Genomic DNA, 22,734 nt, shown 5'->3' on the forward strand with positions numbered 1-22,734 from the left:
CACTCATGGAGGCAGTACGGAATCGGGGTGTAGATGAGCCATATGTAAAAATACTGGAAGATATCTGTAGCGGCTCCACAGCCACGGTAGTCCTCCACAAAGAAAGCAACAAAATCCCAATAAGGAAATGCGTCAGACAGGGGGATACAATCTCTCCAATGCTATTCACAGCATGTTTACAGGAGGTATTCAGAGACCTGGAGTGGGAAGAATTGGGGATAAAAGTTGATGGAGAATACCTTAGCAACTCGCCATTCACTGATGATATTGCCTTGCTTAGTAACTCAGGAGACCAATTGCAATGCATGCTCACTGACCTGGAGAGGCAAAGCAGAAGGGCCGGTCCGAAAATTATACTGCAAAAAACTAAAGTAATATTTAACAGTCTCGGAAGAGAACAGCAGTTTACGATAGGTAGCGAGACACTGGAATTGGTAAGGGAATACATCTACTTAGGGCAGGTAGTGACCACGGATCCCGATCATGAGACTGAAATAACCAGAATTAGAATGGGCTGGGGTGCGTTTGGCAGGAATTCTCAAATCTTGAACAGCAGGTTGCCACTATCCCTCAAAAGGAAAGTGTATAACAGTTGTGTGTTGCCAGTACTCACATATGGGGCAGAAACCTGGAGGCTTACGAAAAGGGTTCTGCTGAAATTGAGGACGGCGCAACGAGCTATGGAAAGACGAATGATGGGTGTAACGTTAAGGGATAAGAAAAGAGCAGATTGGGTGAGGCAACAAACGCCGGTAAATGACATCTTAGTTGAAATCAAGAAAAAGAAATGGGCATGGGCCGGACGTGTAATGAGGAGTGTTGTGCCATTACCACAAGCCCGGATTCCGAATCTGCAAGATGCAGAATCTATCCTGCGAGCGCCCTAATTCTCCCTTCACAAGTCAAGATGCTGAGCCGTCAGGCAGCGGGTCCTGCGGGAGAAGCGGAGAAGCCTCGGCGAGCCGCAAGTTTGGACGTGTCAGCGTGTGCCAGACAGCCCGGCGCCGCGCCTCCCTTTGCCTGGAGGTCACCGCGCGCGCGAACTTTGAACCGGGTGGCCAGCGCGGTCGCTGGTTGGACCCCTCGGACGACCGTCGTGTGCTGACTTTGTATTGGGCCGTTTGAGTGACAATGGTCCTCGGGGATTATAAAAGCAGCGACACGCCGCCTGAAAAACAGGATCCGCCAACCCACCGGGAGAGAGTGTCGCTCCCGACTGGGGTGAGATGTGTCACGCGTTTTCGCCGGACGTCGTCGTGCGAGAACAGTCGCGTTTGTTGTGAGCACTCGGCCCCAGTGCCGACCCGTTCATGTCCTGTATGATAACCTGTATATAATGTATAAAGTCCCTTTTGTTATTCTCATCGACGCCAGGCTCGGAGTCTTCGCTACCAACGCTCTGTCACGAAACGGGTGACGAGCGCTACGGGACCACAAAGCCGTAATCGTGGTGCAGCGGTACAAGTTCGTAACACTGGCGGCACCGGTTGGATGTCGTAACACTGGTGGCACCGGTTGGAAGTTCGTAACACTGGATGGCAGCTACGGGATTGACCGGCATCAGCTACCTCGGCGCGGTGAGTGCCTGAAATTTACCTCAAACACCAGACTTTCTCTGACACAGGTTATAGTAGCTTAGGGAAGGATTTGGTGTTGCATTGTGATAACCTTGTGTGTTTCAAGCCTAGTAAGAGTGTTTTGAAAACCAGGGGATGCTGAGGGGGTAAACAGGGCAGTGTGTGATATACTTGCATATGTCTTACTAGTAGTGTTATAGTAGCGTACGGCAGGTATATTCAAAAAGGGTAAACAGCAGGAGGACAGTGTGAACGATGGAGAAGTACAAGGTGAAGGAACTTCTCGAAATTTGTGAGGAGTTGGGCATTGAGTTGGGCTCAACCAAAAGAAAGAATGCGATCTTTGAGGTCATGAGGACTGGGGACGTAACGACTGAGGAAGCCGCAGAGGCCTTGGCGGGTATCAATGAACGTCGCGAAGAGGAAAAGGAGGAAAGGAGAGAACAGCAACGTCGCGAGGAGGAAAAGGAGGAAAGGAGAGAGATGCGTGAGCACGAGCTTAAAATGAAAGAGCTGGAGACCCGAAATAGCTCGCGGGCGCCTAGTCTCACTTCTAATGTTCCAAGAATACGCGATCAACTTCCACCCTTTGTCGTCGGAGAGGATATGGCCAAATACCTCGTGAAATTTGAGCACGTGTGTGAACGGAATAGCATTGAGCGATCCCTTTGGGCACAGAATCTGTTAGCCTTGCTTCCTGGGGAGGCATCAGACGTAATAACTTGCTTATCGAAAGAGGCGTTTGAGAGCTACAGTGATGTGAAGGAAGCGCTACTGCGGAAGTACAAATTGTCGCCCGAAGCTTTCCGGCAGAGGTTCCGGTATGCAAAAAAGGGTAAGGAGTCGAATGTTGACTTCGCGTTTCGTCTAAAACCCGACATGGTGGAATGGCTGAAGGGCGAAGAGGTTTTCGACGACCGCGACAAAATTGTCGAATGCATCGCGTTGGAGCAGTTCTACCGTTGCATTGATGAGGATGTCCGGCTCTGGCTGCAAGATAGGCTAAAGGAGGTTAAGCTAAACAAGGCAGCAGAGTTAGCGGAAGAGTATTACACCCGCCGCAGCTTGCACAGCAAGGAAGGGCGCGTAGAAAAAGCTGATAGGAGAGATTGGTTTTCCGGGAAGCCCGACGAACGGAAGCAAATCACGCGTCGCGAGTTTCGGGACGACGAATCCCTTACCAAAGAAACTGTAAGGGAAGGACAGAATGCATCTCAGAATGATGACGATGGTCCGAAACAGCGAAACGAAATGACGCGTTCTTTTGAAAAACGGAAACCGTTAACCTGCTACAATTGCAAAAAGCAAGGGCACATCGCTGCAAGCTGCCCAGAGAGAATTGCTTTTGCAACGATACAGGAAACTCACAAGAACATACGTCTATTGGAGCCCTATGTGCAGGAAATTAAGGTAAACGGCAAGAAGTGCCGAGCACTGCGGGACTCTGCAGCAACTATGGACGTTGCTCACCCGTCTTTCGTCTCCTCGAGTGATTTTACGGGAGAGTGCGTTAGGATACGGCAAGTGGCCGAGAAGGAGAGTGTCTGTTTACCGATCGCAACGGTTATCATTGAAGGAGAGTTTGGAAAACTTAACACCGAAGCCGCTGTGTCAGCCGCCCTCCCGGAGCAATTTTCCTACCTCTTCTCAAATAGCTCGGAGCAGCTGCTGAGGGATCAGGGCAAATCATTCTTTGCCGACGTGGCGTACATGGCCCCCACGCGATCCAAAGCGCGCCCGCTGTCGAGGGAACTTGACTTTGCGTCGGTGAGCGAAAGGCGGTGTGGCACACGGACTGATCAAGGTAACTTGAGTGGCGAGCAGTCGCGGGAGAGGCAGAGCTCGGAGGCTGGCCTAGATGAGCGGGTCCTGGAAGTGAGTGGGATTGACGCGTGCAGTGCTAGCCGCGATATAGACTCGACGCCGCAATTACGCGACGCGGGCTCCACACTCGCTCCGGTTTCCGCCAGCCGGCAGGAGCAGGCTGCAGTTGAAAGAGAAAGTCTGATTCGCGAGCAACAGGAAGATTGTTCACTAGCCGATCTGAGGAAGAGCATCAAACGGGGAGTGAAAAAAAAAAGGGGGTTTCATTTGGCAAGGAATCTGGCTTATTGTACCGCCGCTACACGGATAAGCAGGGTCGCAAATATAAGCAGCTTCGGATTCCGCGAAAATATCGCCGGGAAAAATGAATGACCTCATTTGCTTCCTCAGTAGTATGTTTTCGGTCCAAAGCGATTTCAAGGGGACCATTCTATTTGTCATTATTATTGCTGATTATTAATTGTTTCTATTTTGTTGTGTTGTTGATTTGAAAACTGATTGTTTGAGCCTTGTGTGCTAGATCGTACACCTGCCTCTTGTTGCAGCGGGAGCAAAAGGGGATAGCGATTTAGTTAGGTTGATTTGAATTATGGCTTTGTCTGGTGTTTGACGGGAGACAGAGGGCACTTGTTCGTGTTGGGTGTTGCCTTTTGCCGGTCGGTTTTGCAAGCTGCAGAACGACCAAGCGGGACCAGTGGCGAGAAGCAAGGTCTTAGGAACGACCCGAGCGGAGCTGGTCAAGGTGCCTTGGCGACGACGTGGTGAGCAGAGCTCCTGTCCTGACGAGTCGGACCTGGGCACGTGAAGTTACCTGGCGTCCCGACAATGGACGTGAACTTGGACGAGCCTGACGAACGTGCGCGCCTGGCATCCGAGCCACGTGGAGGCAGCTCGTCTTCCCGGCGCCTTATCTGAGGGCGGGGATGCTGTTGTGCCATTACCACAAGCCCGGATTCCGAATCTGCAAGATGCAGAATCTATCCTGCGAGCGCCCTAATTCTCCCTTCACAAGTCAAGATGCTGAGCCGTCAGGCAGCGGGTCCTGCGGGAGAAGCGGAGAAGCCTCGGCGAGCCGCAAGTTTGGACGTGTCAGCGTGTGCCAGACAGCCCGGCGCCGCGCCTCCCTTTGCCTGGAGGTCACCGCGCGCGCGAACTTTGAACCGGGTGGCCAGCGCGGTCGCTGGTTGGACCCCTCGGACGACCGTCGTGTGCTGACTTTGTATTGGGCCGTTTGAGTGACAATGGTCCTCGGGGATTATAAAAGCAGCGACACGCCGCCTGAAAAACAGGATCCGCCAACCCACCGGGAGAGAGTGTCGCTCCCGACTGGGGTGAGATGTGTCACGCGTTTTCGCCGGACGTCGTCGTGCGAGAACAGTCGCGTTTGTTGTGAGCACTCGGCCCCAGTGCCGACCCGTTCATGTCCTGTATGATAACCTGTATATAATGTATAAAGTCCCTTTTGTTATTCTCATCGACGCCAGGCTCGGAGTCTTCGCTACCAACGCTCTGTCACGAAACGGGTGACGAGCGCTACGGGACCACAAAGCCGTAATCGTGGTGCAGCGGTACAAGTTCGTAACACTGGCGGCACCGGTTGGATGTCGTAACACTGGTGGCACCGGTTGGAAGTTCGTAACAGGAGGGAAGATAACCGACGGTCATTAAGAGTTACGGAATGGATTCCAAGGGAAGGGAAGCGTAGCAGAGGGCGGCAGAAAGTTAGGTGGGCGGATGAGATTAAGAAGTTTGCAGGGACAACATGGCCACAATTAGTACTTGACCGGGGTAGTTGGAGAAGTATGGGAGAGGCCTTTGCCCCGCAGTGGGCGTAACCAGGCTGATGATGATGATGATGATTTACATAAGTGGTCTTTACGCCTTGATTATGAAATGACTGCTAGTATCTCTACTGAATCAACTGCCTTTTCGTAACATATGAAAACCATATAGAGAGGCTTATTGTACTCTTCGGATTTCTTCATAACCTGATTAATGACAAGGATGTTATCCATTGTAGAGTATCCCTTCTTGAAGCCCGCCTGTTCCCTTGGTTGACTAAAGTCCAGTGCTGCCCTTATTCTGTTGGAGGTTATTTTGGTAAATATTTTATATAATACTGGCTGGAAGCTAATGGGCCTACAATTTCTCGATTCTTTAACGTCTCCCTTTTTGTACGTTATTACAACGTTTGCAGAAGGATCGACATTTGGGCGAGTTGGTACTGGTTGAACATCTTGAAGGGGCAGCGCAATAAGAGGAAGACAGAAGGCAGGAACACACAGGACAGCGCTGTGTTTGCAATGTTTGCATTCTTCCAGTTTTATGGGCGCTTGCAGTCGATAGACACTTCGCATAAAGAGCCGGCAGTTGTCCAGGCACTGTGTCTCCTCCATCTTTATTTAAATCGACTATTATTCCATCTTCTCCTGCCACTCTTTCTCGTTTCATGTCTTGCAAGGCCCTTTCACTTCATTTCATTTTATTTCGTTAAAGACCCCGTAGTATGGGCATTACTTAAGGGGTGGGAATACAATATATACAAACAAGTGTTATAATGCATTCAATTCTGTAAATAAAATGTTGTTAAATCTTGAACAAATTGTGAAGAGTAGGTGATGGAAGGGATTTGATGAGGAAGGCCATTCCAGCGATTTCTGACCTCATCGCTATTTATAGGAGGAGTTTCGGTATCCTGTTCATCATTGAATTAATTGAGGTATCCTGACTCCTCTGGGGAGTGTACAAGTCAGTATAAAATTCTTCCGCTTCTTTTACTATATCTTCGTGATTGCTGATGAAATTACCCTGCTTACCTTTTAGAGCATACATCTTCGTTTGTCCTATGCCAAGTTTCTTTCTCACTGATTTCAGGCTACGTGCATTTTTACGACTTCTTCAGACTTTTTCACGTTATAGTTTCAAATGTCACTTATTTTCGCCTTGTTGATCAGTTTTGACAGTTCCGCGAAGTCTATCTTATCTCTTGAGCTGGACACTTTAATTCTTTGTCGGTAATTTATTAGGTACTCCGTTATTTGGGAGAGCTTGACCATTGTTTTTTTTTTTGGTGCGTTGCCTCCCACTTCAAGTGCTGCCTCTGAGCACAGCCTATTTACAGCTTAATTCATTCGCCCTATGTCATCATCATCTCTCTGTTCTAAGGCTGCATATTCGTTTACAAGCACCAGACTGAATTTATCTGCTTTTACCCTTACTATCTCAAGGTTGACTTGCTTCTTCATTACCAGCTTTGAGGTGAGGTGAAGGTCAAATTGAAGTGAATGCTAGCACCCATTAACCTATGATCACTGCACTTTACCCTACCTATCCTGCATCCTGCACCTACATCCTACATCCTATCCTACATCCTGCACTATGCTGGAATCAGCACGAAGTATCAAGTCAATTTCGTTTCCTGTTTCACCATAGGGCTTTTCCAGGTCACTTTCTATTGGTATGCTTCCTAAAAAAGGTGTTCTTTATTCGAAGCTTACTCCTTTCTGCGAATCCTACCAGCATCTTTCCCCTAGCGTTCCTAGAATCAATGCTGTAGTTGCCAATTTCTTGTTCACTAGCCTGCCTTTCCCCCACTTTTGCATTGAAGTCCCCCATTACTAAGTATACTGAGTTTCCAATTTTCTCATCGCTAATTCAACATCTCCATAAAACTGATCTACTTCATCATCATCGTGACTGGGTGTTGGAGCGTAGGCTTGTACTACCTTTAATGTATACCTCTTATTGAGTTTGATTACGACTACAGCTACCCTCTCATTATTGCTCTAGAATTCGTCCATGTTGCCCGTCATGTCCTTATGGATTAGGAATCCTACCCCGTATTACTTTTTACCCGAGAGGCCACTATAGCAGTGGACATGCCCGTTATTCAGCAATGTATAAGCCTCGCCATTTCTTCTAATCTCACTAAGGCCGGTCATTGGTCCTTCATATTTAATCCTTTTCCTGCGAATCCTTGCAGTACAATTTATTTTATGCTGTCGTGGGGCTATCGTAATGCGGTATCCTTCTAAATATGAAGATGTGTTGGAGCATTCATGGAAAAGAAATCATGGAGGTCGTATGTGCTATAGGGGTTGAAACGCGCCTATTGCCGCACGATGTGGCGTAGAGCGAGCAGTGATGGCGGTGTAACTGCCAAGCTTTCATTTGTTTTGTTCTTTTTTGTTAGTTTTTTTGTTAGACAACAAGCGCTGAGCCCGGAGATGAGACACTCGCGATGCTTAGAGCCGCCGAGGGACTTATGATTTAGTTTGAAGAAATTTTTCCACCTCATGGTGCCAGGTGCATACCTGTCCGAACTTCTTGCGTAGTACGAAGAAGACGGTCTCGGTGAACTCGAAGATGCGGAACATGTAATACCACCACGAGAGGCTCACAAGCCGTAGCGTAGCCGGCCGCATGGACGTGTCCACCTCCTGTAGCAGCAAGCTGTAGCCGTTCTCGACAAATGCCAGCCGAACGAACTCGGCGAGGAAGAAGGCACAGTTGAGCACCATGAACAGGTTGTACGCGAGCACCAGCGGCTGGATGTGGAAGGGCGTGCGGCCCTTCATGACCCGCGGGCCCAGCACCTTGACGACGTACACGTAGAACGCCAGCAACGCCATCAGTGGCGTCGCGCTGCCGGTGAGAAACCAGCCTTCCGATCGTCGGTCGGGATCCGGGAACCAGCGCCGCGACGACATGCCTTCGAGGCTGGAGACCTGCGCCGAGAACTGCGTCAAGGTACCTCGCCAACACTCCAGCGCAAGCTGGCCTGCGCTCCATTCATACGCTGTAGTGACAGCGGTCTCAGGGCCAAACTGAGAGTCACGAATTGAGCTCTTTATTTGGCCAACTTGTGAGTACCAATACAAGTAACACTCGCAGCACAATCATAGCGGCGATCATACTCCTTCGCCTTAGAAATCTGATCCGCGGGTCACTAGCTATTTATACATGGCGCATCGTACATACCAGCCAAAGCCACCTATATCTTGTAGGAGGCTACGCACCCGCGTAATCGCTCGTGCGTGCGTACGTTCAAGAGTGTACACCAAAATTCTTGTCGCACTCCATCTGATTAGGCATGATTCTTTCGGTATAGAATCAACGACAACGTTCCCGAATGCTCCGATGCATGTAGCCGTCTTGCACCTAGCGACAACATTGTAGCAGTTGTTACTCGGTCAAAAACGGTATCGGCAAAACGCTAAACTATCTACCTTTGTCAATGCGCCCCTATGGGATTTACAGCGATGCGATTTACAGCGAAGCTGTTTACCTGACGTATAAGTGAGCCATATGCGTGGTCTCGTAGGGGGGGTGCTTGGAGCATAAGGGCTGGCTAATCTCCGTGAAGTTAACAAAGAGGAGAGTGGTGCTGCGAGGTCTCGTAGGGGGGCATCCGGGCTGACGAACTTCCGTATAACGAACAAAAAAGAGGACTATAACAGCGGAAAAGAAGCAAAGCACACGTGATTTCACCGGCGGAGTGGGTGCGACGCAGCCGGCCGCTGTTGGTGCCGGCTACGTCGGCCGTCGTGCGCCCTCAATACAGCGGCGCGGCAGATGTGGCGGGAAAACAGGACGATGTGCAGTAGCCTGTAAGAACTGGACTGTCACTGCAGAGGTAGACCATTGCATCAGTTGCAACTCAAACAACAATGAGAACGAAATTGCAAGACCACGCGTTGTGCACACGGCTCAGTATGACAAGAGGCGTCGACAGCAGAGACGCGACTATAACCAACGACAACGTGCCCGTGCGAAAGCGGAGAATGTGGCCAGTGACTGCCGCCGAAGAACGTCATCGGGAGCAGATGCGAGAGTGTAATCGTCGGCGTCGAAGATTGCGCACTGGAGGCCACTTGTAAGCTTCAAGCTAGGTCGTTCAAATCTGAGCCCAAGCGGCAGAAGCGTGTGTTGCCACATCCTTCGAATTCCACTGGGGTGAATGCCAAATTCAAGAAAACGTTTCTGGACGCGGAGCTTGGCCATAGTGGATTGGGAAAGCTTCGCAGGCAAATCCGTCAGCATATGAACTGTGCGGCCCTTAATTTTTTCGAAGGATGTGGCTAAACGTACGTCCGACGTCGCCCTCCAACTTTCTTAAGAGGTACGTTAGACGGATTCACCAGTGTTTGTACAGGTGTAAGTCCGACGTGCCTCGTTCGTTTTGACATGTTTCACATTAGGATACGTCGGGCATAAGCGCGTTGAACAGCTAAATACCTGTTTTTCTCTTCTTAGCGCTGTGTATATTGTGCGGCAGCGTGAGTTGTACCTGCTTCGGCACAGCTCGCGCATATTAGCGTGCTCTTCATTGCTGCAAGAACTTCCGCGTCTGCTTCGATAGACCCTATGCGCGATTTCACAGCAAGACAAACGCATTCTATTCGGTGCCCCTCGACGTGACACTGTGACGAGTGCTTATCGCGAGTAGAGAACGGCTGCCATTACTCTTCTCTATACGTGATTGGTGGAGATCTGTCGCAGCATTTCAAAATTACGAAGACGTCCTAGTCGAACCTGCAATCCACAATTTTACAGAATTGTTAACTAGCGTAAGCAAAGAAACGCTACTCTTCGTGCAGTTAGCTCCTCCGAGCACACCTTAAAGGGGCCCTGAACCACCCCTCGGGCTTGGTGAAATAACACAGTCCGCGGGTAGCACACGTTGTTGTGAACATCTCAGCCAAGTTCTGCTGTCGTACGCGGTCCGTGAAGCTCGCAAGCGGAGCGCGAAGTCACCTTTTTCTCAAACGCTTTTGTTTCAAAAAACCCCATGATACTCGCTCTCTTCTGTGTGCTTTATTTCGTCATAAAGCACATTCCCATACGCGGCTGGTATTGGTCGCTGCGCTCCACTACACCGCGGCCGCCGCGAGGTGCCGTCACGAGTCGAGTGGCTAAGCGCATAGAGTTTCCTACAAAAATTACTAGAGGGAACTCTGGCGCTGCAGTCGTTGTCCTACCATGGGAATGATGGGAAGTACATGGATTTGTCTGATCTTCGTGCTTGTGGATTCAGACGTTCTTGTGGCTTTGTATATTACGCTATATAAATCTTATTGTCATATATTTCAGTGCAATCTATATTCTTCGAAGTGCAGAAGTAGCCGGGAACGCGTACAATAGCAACGATTGAGCTTGTCAAGGTAGCTAAATCGAAACGCGCCAAGCGTCTCAAGGCGCTAGAATGCCCGCGATAAGTTCATAAGGGCGTTTCATTCGCTTGTCAATACATGCGTCCGTGGCTTAATGATTGTGCTCCTGGACGCCGTGCAGTACGGCCGCAGAATGAAGGGCACCTCGAGAGCTGCGAAAGTGGCTGACGTTGGCTTTGGTGCCGCGTGTTCTGCGATGCCCAAGGATTACCGTGTCATCTTGCCTCCGTTACCAACAGGTGAAGCACAAAGGCGCGCAGTTGTATTGCGCTGCGACGTCACTGGACGACCTTGTAGAATCGACGACTTCTGGAAGCCCTTGGAGGGTGCTGGAGTAATTCAGCAAGTAGGTGTAATTGGTGCGTACCAAATGTCGCACGTGTGGCTGCTGAACATGAAGACAGATGAGGCAAAGCAGACGCTGCTAGACGCCGGACCGCAACTGGTGAAGAACCGCCCATGCCTCGTCATTGTTCTAGCGCGGCAAGAACTCAGGATTAAGCTACACTGGGTCGCGTTCGACGTCACCTTTGAGACCATTCGACGAGACTTCCGAGAGTATGGCGAGATAAGGGAAGTCAGCAATGGTCGGTGAAAGGCCGAGGACTTTGAGGGCGCCGAGTCAACGACTCGTCTAGTGCGTCTTCTGCTGCGCGATGGTGTCGCACCAGACCGCATCTCACATCAGATGCGTCTTGGTAGCGGCACTGTGCTAGTGGTTGTGCCTGGACGTGCCCCGTTATGGCTTCGTTGTCACAATACTGGACACATCCGACCTGAATGCCGAGTGTTCTGGTGCGCTGCTTGCCGAGCGTTCGGGCACGAGCAGGCTAATTGTACTCGCTCGTACGCCAGAGTTGCAAGTGAAGGCGGTGAAGCAGAGCGTAGCGAGATGCTCTTGGACGAAGCGGTGAGCGTGGCTGGGATCGTCGCGTCTATCAGCGACGCGGCCGCTGTGGCGGCGTCCACAAGCTATGCAGGTTTGCAATAGAACAGGGCTGCAGACGCTCGGGCAGGACACGCCGCCATAGAGAAAGGAATACAACAAGGGCGGACACTCCCATAGAGGCCAGCGGCCGAAATGACTGCAGCGCACTAAGCGGTCGGCGTTAATACCTCAACCAGACTTCCGGTTACGGTTTCGTGCGCGCGCGTTTTGAATAATAGCTTGTACGCGCCACGCCGGCTCCGCTTTTTTTTTCTTTTTTACAGATCAACCGCGTGCGCTCTTCGCGCGAAATCATTTTAATATTAAGTAAAACTGATGGCGAACTATCTTCACAAGCCGTCATCGAATATGTGCCACGTGCAATTTCATAAAGACGCAAGACGCGTTGTGTAATGAGGACATGTTTATTTTATGCTTTATAAATGCTCGTTGCGGCCTTCTTGTGCATCCATCCAACGCTGTGGCACCAGGTAAGCAGCGGTAGTTTCCGTAGGAAGCTCCAACAGACGACGTCAGGTGAAAAAAATTGCAAGAATTATTTTGGCATTAACGTGTAATAATGCGTTGGGAGGCGAAGCGCGCGACAGTGGTGAATGGGCGGCATTAAACAAAAGCAGTTTGTATTTACACATACGGCGTAGAATATGCGCGAATCATTCCCAGCATTACCGTATATAACACGAAAACATTCTATTTCCAGGCATTACCCTCTTCCCGGGCCTTATTTCCGGCACCTTAGTGGCACGAGGACACGGGCTACTGCACATTTCCAGAACTTGGCTAGAACTGACGCGATATAGTACGCTACGAATACACAGAGGCGGCCACAACAGAGGCTCTCAGCCAGACCATGCTGTGCAGAATTCCTTCTACTCGCACTCAAGACAAATACGTGGGTGCCATTCAAAAGACGGAATTTCGAGTTACTTGTTCCTGGCGCTCGAACTTCTTGGCGTTATCTTTCGCGCGTTCTGCCGGCGCTAGCAACACACTCCCGTGTTATCACACGTGGCAGTTGCTCGTTGCGTTTTCGACAAGCGTGAGTCCGAAAGAAGGCTTACATTGTTGCGGGGCCATAATTGTCACAAACTTGTCGCAGTAAGATTCGCACCAAACTTTGTCACCACGGCCTAGCTACTTTTCGGTGCGTCACGACTGCCGCGGTGTGCGTGCCTCGTAACAAAAGTGCCGAAATTAATGTTCAACAATGTTCGGCGTCAGAGAAAGCGCCAGGAACTCGTCAGTGCATTAAAGAGCGAAACTGCACACCACGGCCGAGCTGCTTTTCGCTAACCGCGCCAGGTGCGCTCACTGCGCTTGAAAACTAACGAAATCTGTGACAATAATGTTGGGGGCCAGAGAAAGCGCCAAAACTTGTTGCAGTAAGATTCAGTTTACGTGGTACTGCCTCACAGCACCCTGTGCGGCTAGCGTGCCCAAAAACTACCGAAATAAGTTAAAGTTGTATTGGGGCTCTTAGAAAGCGCTGCAAACGTGTCGCAATACGATTCATTAATTCAAATTAACTGAGCCATGACGGCCGCGCTGCTTTTCGTTGCTTGAAATGCGTCGCAGACTGTCGAACAAAATTTCTCACCTTGCCATAGTCCAATCGTGCAGCGGTGTCATGTGGAAGTTCAGAAGGAACTCAAGAATTCACCTGGAGCCCACCAAACCAAGCTAAATCCAAAAATAGAAAAGCAGGCAGACGGGTGAGCCAACAGGCCAACGCTCAGTTGCACGGCCGGTCTCGCTCGCTTCGGTGGTGTGTCTGACGAATCACGCAAGCATCTGGCTCATCATTCGCGGATTCGCCTGTCACTAGGCAACGGAAGTAAGCCGCAAAGTCTTAATTTAATTTATACGCAGATATTTTTACTTTTCCCGGGAAAGAATAAAAACAAATATAACAATTTCTGCTAATCTCATTTCAAATTCTCTTTTTTTTTGATGCTCGCGGCACAAAACAGTCGGCGTTAATACTATAGCATGACGTATTTCCTGTTCCCAATTTTCGCCGAGTGTCCGCTCTTGTTAAATTCCTTTCTCTAATGACGCCACTGTGGAAGACGCTTCGTCACATAGAGTTTCTAAATAAATACTCTAGAGGGTAATGTGGCGCTAGTGTCTACGGGGGCTCTATTGAGCGTTGCGTCAACCTACATGGGAATGATGGGAAGTACAGGCTTTGGATTGACTTCGATCTTTAGACTAGTGGAGTTTCCTTGCGGCGCAGTAAACAAAGCTATACTCACATATGATCGCGTAAAATGTAATTTTATGACTGCAGTATGTTATATATAATGTGCAACACGCTACATAAACTTTGTATGACTTCGATGTAGAAGCATGGTTTAGTATGGTTTATCACCAGGACACACTAGGGTATGCATTTTTGTGCGATTCTGTTCCCGATTTAAGGCCAGAGAAGAGTTATTTGTTTATTTTTGCTACAGCAATAGCAACCGTGCATGTACTTATATAAAAATACTCAAGTATTTATGGAAATAAAAATTTCGTATTGTGAGAAAGTGTTGCGCCCTAGAGAGGAATGCTACAAGTGTTGTCTGCTACGATGCCTGCTCGCTGAAAACGCGACACTTTTCTCGCAGACGACAGCCACTTGCGAACCCTCTCGCTCTTTCGAAAGGCTGCGTCGGCTGTAACAATTACTGAACGTCTTCAAGTACTTTTAAGCACATCTGCAGCAGTGCTAGCTAGGACGCTAGGGGCCTCCTACGAGTATATGCTTCATCATATTTTACATTGACGTACTGCTTCCGAAGCGTTATGGCGTGGCTTTACACTTACCCATTTTGCGACACTAGACTAAAGTCAGGAAGCAGCAACCTTTCCTACCACAAGTAAGTTTGTGTTCTAAAAGTCCTAAAACACGCATTTCAATGAGCACATAAATGAGCAATGCATAATGAAGCCCTCAATAAAATTTGATTGTCAAACCACTAGAAGTACAACTGTATATGTCTTGTATCAATAGTGCCTTCTTTTTCCTATTCTGAAGTATCATAAAGCACGCAACGCTACAGCGCCAACCTAACACACTTAACAAACCAAGGTCCAAACGCTCAGAACATGTTCTTGCAACGTTTACGATGCCGTCGCTTTCTCGTCATGGCTTCGACACCACACCGCGACACAAACATCGTCCCAGTCGCTGGCCCAGCACGCTATCGCCACTTCGAGCAACAGAACAAAGGCAGAGAGCAGTGCGTTGCACTGTTTCACTGCAGGTTATAGCAATTGCGCTTGGAGCGAAACCAAAAGTGCCAAAAAATATACTTGCAGACTAGTTCGCCAGTCAACAGAATGTCACTCCGAAGCCTGTACTTCCCATCATTCCCATGATGGTTTAACGATCGCAGCGCCAGATTTCCCTCTAGGTACGTGGAGGAGCCCGAATGGTGAGACTAGAAATGAAATGGACTTCATACTCTGCGCGAACCCTGGCATCATACGAGATGTAGACGTGCTCGGCAAGGTGCGCTGCAGTGACCATAGGATGGTAAGAACTCGAATTAGCCTAGACTTGAGGAGGGAAAGGAAGAAACTGGTACATAACAAGCCAATAAATCAGTTAGCGGTAACAGGGAAACTAGAGGAATTCCGGATCAAGTTACAGAATAGGTACTCGGCTTTAACTCAGGAAGAGGACCTCAGTGTTGAAGCAATGAACGACAATCTTATGGGTATCATTAAGGAGTGCGCAATAGAAGTCCGTGGTAACTCCGTTAGAAAGGAGACCAGTAAGCTGTCTCATGAGACGAAAGATCTCATGAAGAAACGCCAATGTATGAAAGTGTCTAACCCTACAGCTTGAATAGAACCGGCAGAACTTTCGAAGTTAATCAACAAGCGTAAGACAGCTGACATAAGGAACTATAATATGCATAGAATTGAACAGGCTCTCAGGAACGGAGGTAGCCTAAAAGCAGTGAAGAAGAAACTAGGAATAGGCAAGAATCAGATGTATGCGTTAAGAGACAAAGCGGGCAATATCTTTACTAATATGGATGGGATCGTTCAAGTGGCTGAGGAGTTCTATAAAGATTTATACAGCACCAGTGGCACCCATGACGATACTGCAGTGGAAGAGAGAATAATCTAGAGGAATTTGAAATCCCACAAATAACGCCGGAAGAAGTAAAGAAAGCCTTGGCAGCTATGCAAAGGGGGAAGGCAGCTGGGGAGGATCAGATAACAGCAGATTTGTTGAAGGATGGTGGGCAGATTGTTCTAGAGAAACTGGCCACCCTGTATACGCAATGCCTCATAATTTCGAGCGTACCGGAATCTTGGAAAAACGCTAACATAATCCTAATACATAAGAAAGGGGACGCCAAACACTTGAAAAATTATAGACCGATCAGCTTACTGTCCGTTGCCTACAAAGTATTTACTAAGGTAATTGCAAATAGAATCAGGAACACGTTATGTCCCGACCACTGGCACGCGCCGGAAAGCTTCGGCGCACGCCGAAGAGCCAAATGCGTCAAAGCGTTGGTCGGGAACACGGCGAAGCGGAACGTCACGCAGCGATTATGTCTACTGCCGATGCTAGAAGTTTGCCGACGCGCGGCGAAGCCGCGCCGGCGTGCACCAATGAGAGGCTGCGGAGCATCCGGCTGCTAGGCCTATGATGGCCGCCGGTACGAAGGCGCCGGCACCAACGATCGTCCGAGTTCCTTGGGCGTACGACGTGTGCGACAGTGTTCCTGAAAGACAGTGTTGTAATAGTATGCCGACGACGACACGACCGATGACCGTGGGTTGTGGCAGTGCGACGTGGATCCGAAGCGACTAAGAACGATGCCGACTAATCCAACCTGCCCACTGGGTTCCGCCGGGCTCAGTGCGATCGTCTGCTAAAACAGCCAACCGAATCACGATTACCGCAACGTCTGTGCTTGTTGTATGTGTATTTTGGTGCGCTCAAAACGAATGGAAACATGTTTACGAGCTCCGAAGTCTGGATAATCAACACTCGCCTATCGCCGATGTTGTTTACGTTACGCGTAGGCCTAGCGCGTCCATCGAGTTCGCAATTGGCGAGTGAATGAACTCACCCGAGAAACTCTGTCGAAGGAAATGAATTTTCAAGTTCGTTTGGTGCTGCAGTGAATTCAAATATGGCACTCTTGACTTCGTGTAATGTGTGATGTGGTGAATGAACCGTGTGGAAGTTGGGTTGGTCAACCGCGGCGTGTTTCGTGTGGTGTCGGTTGACTCAAGTTTAACGGGCAAGCTCTGCGTTGTTTCCAGTGGTAAAAATAACTTCCGAAAGCGAAAGACACTAGTAGCCGAACAATGGGAAGTACTTACATAATCAGCCGTGCCGACTGTTTCAGCCGACACTGCGCTCTTCTATTCGGCATGTGAATCCAGTTCAGTACAAGTTCACTGTACTCATTCACTCACTTCTTTCAAGTGCGCCCGTCTTTTGGGCTAGTTGGGGATAAATCGCTTGTGTAGCAATCAAGAACACTGACGCACTGAAGCATACGTGACAACGCAGTCATGTTTGAGTCAGTGTGTCCTTATAGTTGAGCACTGCAAAAAGAAATCTGTTTGCAACGTGTGCCCTGTGTGCAGTGCATAGCAGGACCTGCATCATGCAAGACCTATGCATGTAGCAGCGTATACCACGATTGCTTCGATGCCCGCTTCAGAAGCAGCAAGTACTGAGTCAATGAAACTGTAATTGATTTGTTATCTCACTATTTGTTTCCGGAAAGTGTAGATGGTGTTAGTGCTAAGTGGGGAAGGTGAAAAGGTGTCATAAGTGTTTTGAGTGGTCGGTATGCTTAAACTGCTGCTATCCCTTCAGCTTCTACTAAAATGTTTCTTGCTGCGATACTATTAGTTGTAGTCAGGACAGAAATCTGAGGTTTTCCTAGCACTCTTCACTTCTATCATTCTGCACGACTTGAGTACTGCTCATCAGTATAGTCCCCCTACCAAACTCGCGACGCTAACAAACTTAAGCTTGTTCAGCGCCGGATAATACACACCCTTTACTCCCGTCTTTTCGGTTGTCACAAGCTCATGCCAGCCTTCAAGGATTGCCTCAAACCCCTCAAGTAGTACACACTGCAATACCAGCGCAGCATTGCACTAGTCTATACTGCAGGGTGCTTGACGACTCTCTGGACAGCACTAATCTTTCTTCCGTTCGTCTGAAGAAGTGGTCAGCGCAGCCCGAGCCCTCATCGCACCTCTATGACCTGACACCACAACTCCATGATTATATCTGGCATACAGAGCTTTCTCTTCATCCCCCTGGCCATTTGGATTCTCCTTCCTTGGAACCAGACTGAATTGGCACTCCTGTGTGTTGTGCACCTGTCGAATGTGTGCGTGTGTGCCGTGCTGTGTTATTGAGCAAGTGTGTGTGCACGTGGAGGAGAAGGAAGTGTCTTCTGCATCCTGCGAATTCCTGCTCTAAATGGCTGGTTATCAGATGCTCTAACATACAGGCATCAGCCTTTCTTTTTGCCTAGTGTGCCAAGTTACCACTAAGATTATTATTATTATTATTATTATTATTATTATTATTATTATTATTATTAGGATCACCACTACGACCACATTGATTGTGTTGAAGCCAGCATGACACATAATTCAAAATATTTCTGAAGCTTTGTGGGCTCCCTCTTTTAAGAAGAGTGCCAAATGTGTACGTCTTCTTCATGACAATGGTGGTGTTGTCTCGAACACTGCTGATGCCTTTGTAGAGCATTTCTGTTTGCTATATGGTGTGAAATATGCTTCAAGTAACCTTCCTTCCCAGTCTGGCACAGTGTGTACACTATCAGTCAATGAAAACCTTGTTTTAAAGTGCATGAAGTGCCGTAAACCTTCCCTTTCTTGGGGTGTTTATGGACTTTCTTCCGCAGAGCTTAACCCTTTGAGACGCTGTCTACACAATTGTGCACAGCAGGTGAGTGCATCAATAGCAAAAGCACTGATGAAAGTAATGGTATTTAAAATGTGTTTCATACATCTTGAAACACTTATTATTAGAACAGTGCTGCCATTTTGAATAACGTGCAAAATGTTTCAGCAAAATGAGAGGGAAGGTAGACAGTCGGGTGTTTTTACTCTGTGTCAGTATGTTGTATGTAGCGGGTTCACTTCTTTCATTGTTTTTTAGAACGTTTACAACAATTTTGTAAACTTGACAAAACTCGCTAAACAATTGAAAATTCTTAATATTTGCTGCAGCTGTACCCTTTCTATGATTCTGAAGATGCAAGAGATGTGGTGAAAGCAACTTTTCAATCAACGGGATAAAATGGTGTCTGAAAGGGTTAAGACGTATGGAAGCATACTTGTTCCCCGTTCTCACAAGCATCTTCAGTAGTTCCCTAAAGTCTAGTACCTTTTGTAGCACTCGGAAGGTAGCATGAACATTGCCCATGCACAAATCAGGTGCTAGATGTGCAGGTACTAACTGCCGACCTATATCTATCCTCTTCAGTGCGTCAGCTCTTTGAATCGATATGGGATTCCTCGCTTTCTGTTAGTGCTAAGAGCATTTTAATAAATGAACAGCATGACTTTGTGTGCCAACAACTTAAAGCTATTTCAGACTGTCACCAGTGTTCACCACTGCATCGACTTCCCGAAAGACATTTTTTTCATTCTCAAACTGGTGCAGAAACAATAAGTACTCTTAAGTGCTTCCAACACTATGACATTAAGTTACATGCACACAACGCACCATGTGAAATTTCGATACACCCTACGTGATGCTCCACTCCTTAGGATCGATGAAATGAAAGATCTTGGTGTGTACTTCGACAAAATGCTAAGCTTCCCTTCACATAGATAATTACACAACATGTTATTCACGCTCTTGGAATTGCATGCCTTATATTGCATGATTTCCACTCACCTGTTGTGTTTCTGAAATTCTGCTGTGTGCCTGCAATTACTAGAGTATGCCTCTGTAGGAAGGGATGCAATGAGCAAATCTAATTCTGACCTCATTGAACGCATCCAGAATAAATTGATGTCTATCTTAAAGCCCCACTTTTGCCATTCTAGCGACCACAGTTGAGCCTTCTCAAATATACTTCAACTCGCACCTCTAGATTCAAAACTTAATTAATGACACGTTTTGTTCCTGTATAAGGTGGTCCATGACATTATACATTCCTTAAAGCCTCTTGATCATATGCATTTGTTCGTGCCGCAACACTATACCAGGTAGCATTCCACATTCGTTGCCTGGGCTTGTTACAAGATTGTGCTAATAAGACTCGACTCCAAAACATACTTCAGAGTTCATTTCCTGTGTTTTGTGTATCGGTAGATAATCACGTAGGATTAACTCCCTCTTACTTTTCCGTGTTTCCTTTAGCCCTATTTGTTTCTCTATCTTCCATTTTTTTGTCTACTACATTCGTGTTTTCTGTACATTTTGTCTCGCATAGTGCTCGTTAAGTGCACCAGTAAAAAGGTTCTCTAGCTATTCCTGGGCACTACAATAAACATTTCAATGATTGATGATTATTGTAGTATAAAACCGCGCTTTCTAAGTATGTACTAGTATACTATTTCAGTGCAGTAGCTTTTGTGAAATTAAAAAGGGGCATGAATTAAGAAAGTGCAATAATATTCTATGTGCCTGATCACATGCGTTGTGCTATTAATTTCTTCTGAGTTTTAATAATGGCTGGCTACTGTATGCAGTGTTGTGCAATAAAATATTATGCCACAGCAATTACTGCGTGCCTCGCAGAACAAATTGAATATATCTTTCTCAGTCAAAACATCATAGCAGGCTGAAAACAATAAACTGCAATTTTGCTTTTTGTGGTGACGGAGTGTATAAATTGTGAAAATAACCTGTTTATATATGTCTTATACTATGCAAATGAGCTGCTCCCATTCATTCGAATAAGTGCTTCAATAGCACGACTTGGCAAAGGGCAACGACAGACTCCTATTAAAACCCTCTAATTCTCAAGCTTGTATTGTCTGACGGTATGTCATTTCATTTATGTAAAGAAAGACAAACTTGATATGTGGAAACCAGTTACAATAGAACATGGCCCTTACACTGTGAAAATGTTTTGTAGCAATACACTCAATGTGAAGGCCTCAGGATGCAGTGTTGATGCACCAAAACAACTTAGAATAATAGAAGTGCTCCATGGGCTAGATTTGACAGAATCAAGAATTGGGGGGAGACAAGATACGAATTACATACGTTTTAGCTATTCTAGTTTTTTTTTGTGAGTGGTACAGGTGTTTTATTTCTGTTTTGTTGATTTTCTCAGAACCCACTTTTTCACGTTTCTTTCATGTATCAATAAGCATAATTATGTTGACACGGATGCTTTATCTGTATCCGGTTACCGTATTTAACCGGCTAAAGAATGTTAAACGTTATCGCTCGGTGCAGGATGCGCCTGAACGTATCGAAAGTTTCGCGAATGTTATCGATGGTTCTGTCTGTTGTCGACGAACCTTGCTAATCTGATTGCATACGCGACACGAATTGTGTAGTAGTTTCTGGAAGGCGCGCGGGCACCAGCGAATAGGCTGTAACTTTCGACGACTGATGTATGCAAACCAACGCGCTTGACCCGAAGATGAGATTTTCGACGATTGCCGACATTGCTCACCGCTATCCTTGCGATTGAGCCGGCACTATTTATTTACCCTCACTACTACATGGCAATATTTCCAACAGAACTTTTTTCAGTTATAGTTTGCAAGCCTAATTCTTACATAGTTGGCTGTGAAATTAGCTACCAAAAATGGAATGGTACAACAGTTTTTGATATATGGTATCGTCGTGCAGGTGTTTGCAAAGCAATCTTGCAGACAGACGACGCGCGAGCGCTGATGTCGATATTTTGTGCACTATTGTTACTTCAAAAATAAAAACAAACTGTTACGGCAGGCGTGTATTCATTATTCAAACGTGTTTTTTATATCTAAAAGCACATACAGATCACTAACTTATTGTTTCAAGCTTAGTTTACAGCAGGCTGTTTTAGGCCGGGCTTTGACTGATGAAGACGGAATAGTTCAGCAACAGTGCGCCGCAGCCGAGGAACGAGCTTCGGCGCGCGTCGCAGCTTCTCTCCAGTGGTTGCGTGCCCTCTTCCTCCCACCAACGCGAAGCGAAGCGTTTGCTTGACGGCGCGCGCCGAATCTTGCCGACGCGGTCCAGTGGTTGGGGCAATAGACTTCAGTCAACCAAAGGACCAGGCAGGATTCCGTAAAGGCTGCTCAACAATAGACCATATTCACACTATCAATCAGGTGATAGAGAAATGTGTGGAATATAACCAACCCTTATATATAGCTTTCATTGATTACGAGAAAGCGTTTGATTCAGTCGAAACCTCAGCAGTCATGGAGGCATTGCGGAATCAGGGTGTAGACGAGCCGTATGTAAAAATACTGAATGATATCTAAAGGGGCTCTACAGTGACCGTAGCCCTACATAAAGAAAGCAACAAAATCGGAATAAAGAAAGGCGTCAGGCAGGGAGATACGATCTCTCCATTGCTATTCACAGCGTGTTTACAGGAGGTATTCAGAGACCTGGATTGGGAAGAATTCGGGATAAGAGTTAATGGAGAATACCTTAGTAACTTGCGATTCGCTAATGATATTGCCTTGCTTAGTAACTCAGGCGACCAACTGCAATGCTTGCTCACTGACCTGGAGGGGAAAGCCGAAGGGTGGGTCCAAAAATTAATCTGCAGGAAACTAAAGTAATGTTTAAGAGTCTCGGAAGAGAACAGCAGCTTACGATAGGTAGTGAGGCACTGGAAGTGGTAAGCGAATACTTCTACTTAAGACAGGTAGTGACTGCGGATCCGGATCACGAGACGGAACTAATCAGAAGACTAAGAATGGGCAGGGGTGCGTTTGGCAGGCATTCTCAGATCATGAACAGCAGGTCGCCATTATCCCTCAAGGGAAAAGTATATAACAGCTGTGTCTTACCAGTACTCACGTACGGAGCAGAAACCCGGAGGCTTACGAAAATGGTTCTACTTAGATTGCGGGCGACGCAATGAGCTATGGAAAGAAGAATGATAAGTGTAACGTTAAGGGATAAGAAAAGAGCAGATTGGGTGAGGGAACAAACGCGGGTTTCTGATATCTTAGTTGAAATCAAGAAAAAGAAATGGGCATGGGCTGGACATGTAATGAGGAGGGAAGA

General features: G+C 47.5%; 2 protein-coding genes across 8 annotated transcripts in view; one reads left to right on the plus strand and one right to left on the minus strand.

Annotated features, from left to right (window-relative positions):
- LOC135920826 (very long chain fatty acid elongase 7-like) overlaps positions 1–22,734 on the minus strand; it is a 397,384-nt gene that overhangs the window by 167,258 nt on the left and 207,392 nt on the right. For 5 of the 7 annotated variants that reach the window (XM_065455093.2, XM_065455094.2, XM_070536304.1 and 2 more), the window contains one exon: positions 7,715–8,128. In XM_065455093.2, coding sequence (XP_065311165.1) covers positions 7,715–8,110 — 396 coding nt within the window. In that variant the 5' untranslated portion in view covers positions 8,111–8,128. Of the gene's footprint in view, positions 1–7,714; positions 8,129–10,940; positions 11,592–13,119; positions 13,280–22,734 lie in introns of those variants that run through there. The other 2 variants (XM_065455095.2, XM_070536305.1) reach the window with 2 other exon arrangements.
- The window catches only part of LOC135920828 (uncharacterized), an 85,940-nt gene that overhangs the window by 20,411 nt on the left and 42,795 nt on the right, over positions 1–22,734 (plus strand). The gene's annotated exons all lie outside the window — the stretch shown is intronic.

Source organism: Dermacentor albipictus, chromosome 3 (genome assembly GCF_038994185.2).
Source record: "Dermacentor albipictus isolate Rhodes 1998 colony chromosome 3, USDA_Dalb.pri_finalv2, whole genome shotgun sequence".
Classification (NCBI taxonomy): Eukaryota; Metazoa; Arthropoda; class Arachnida; order Ixodida; family Ixodidae; genus Dermacentor; species Dermacentor albipictus.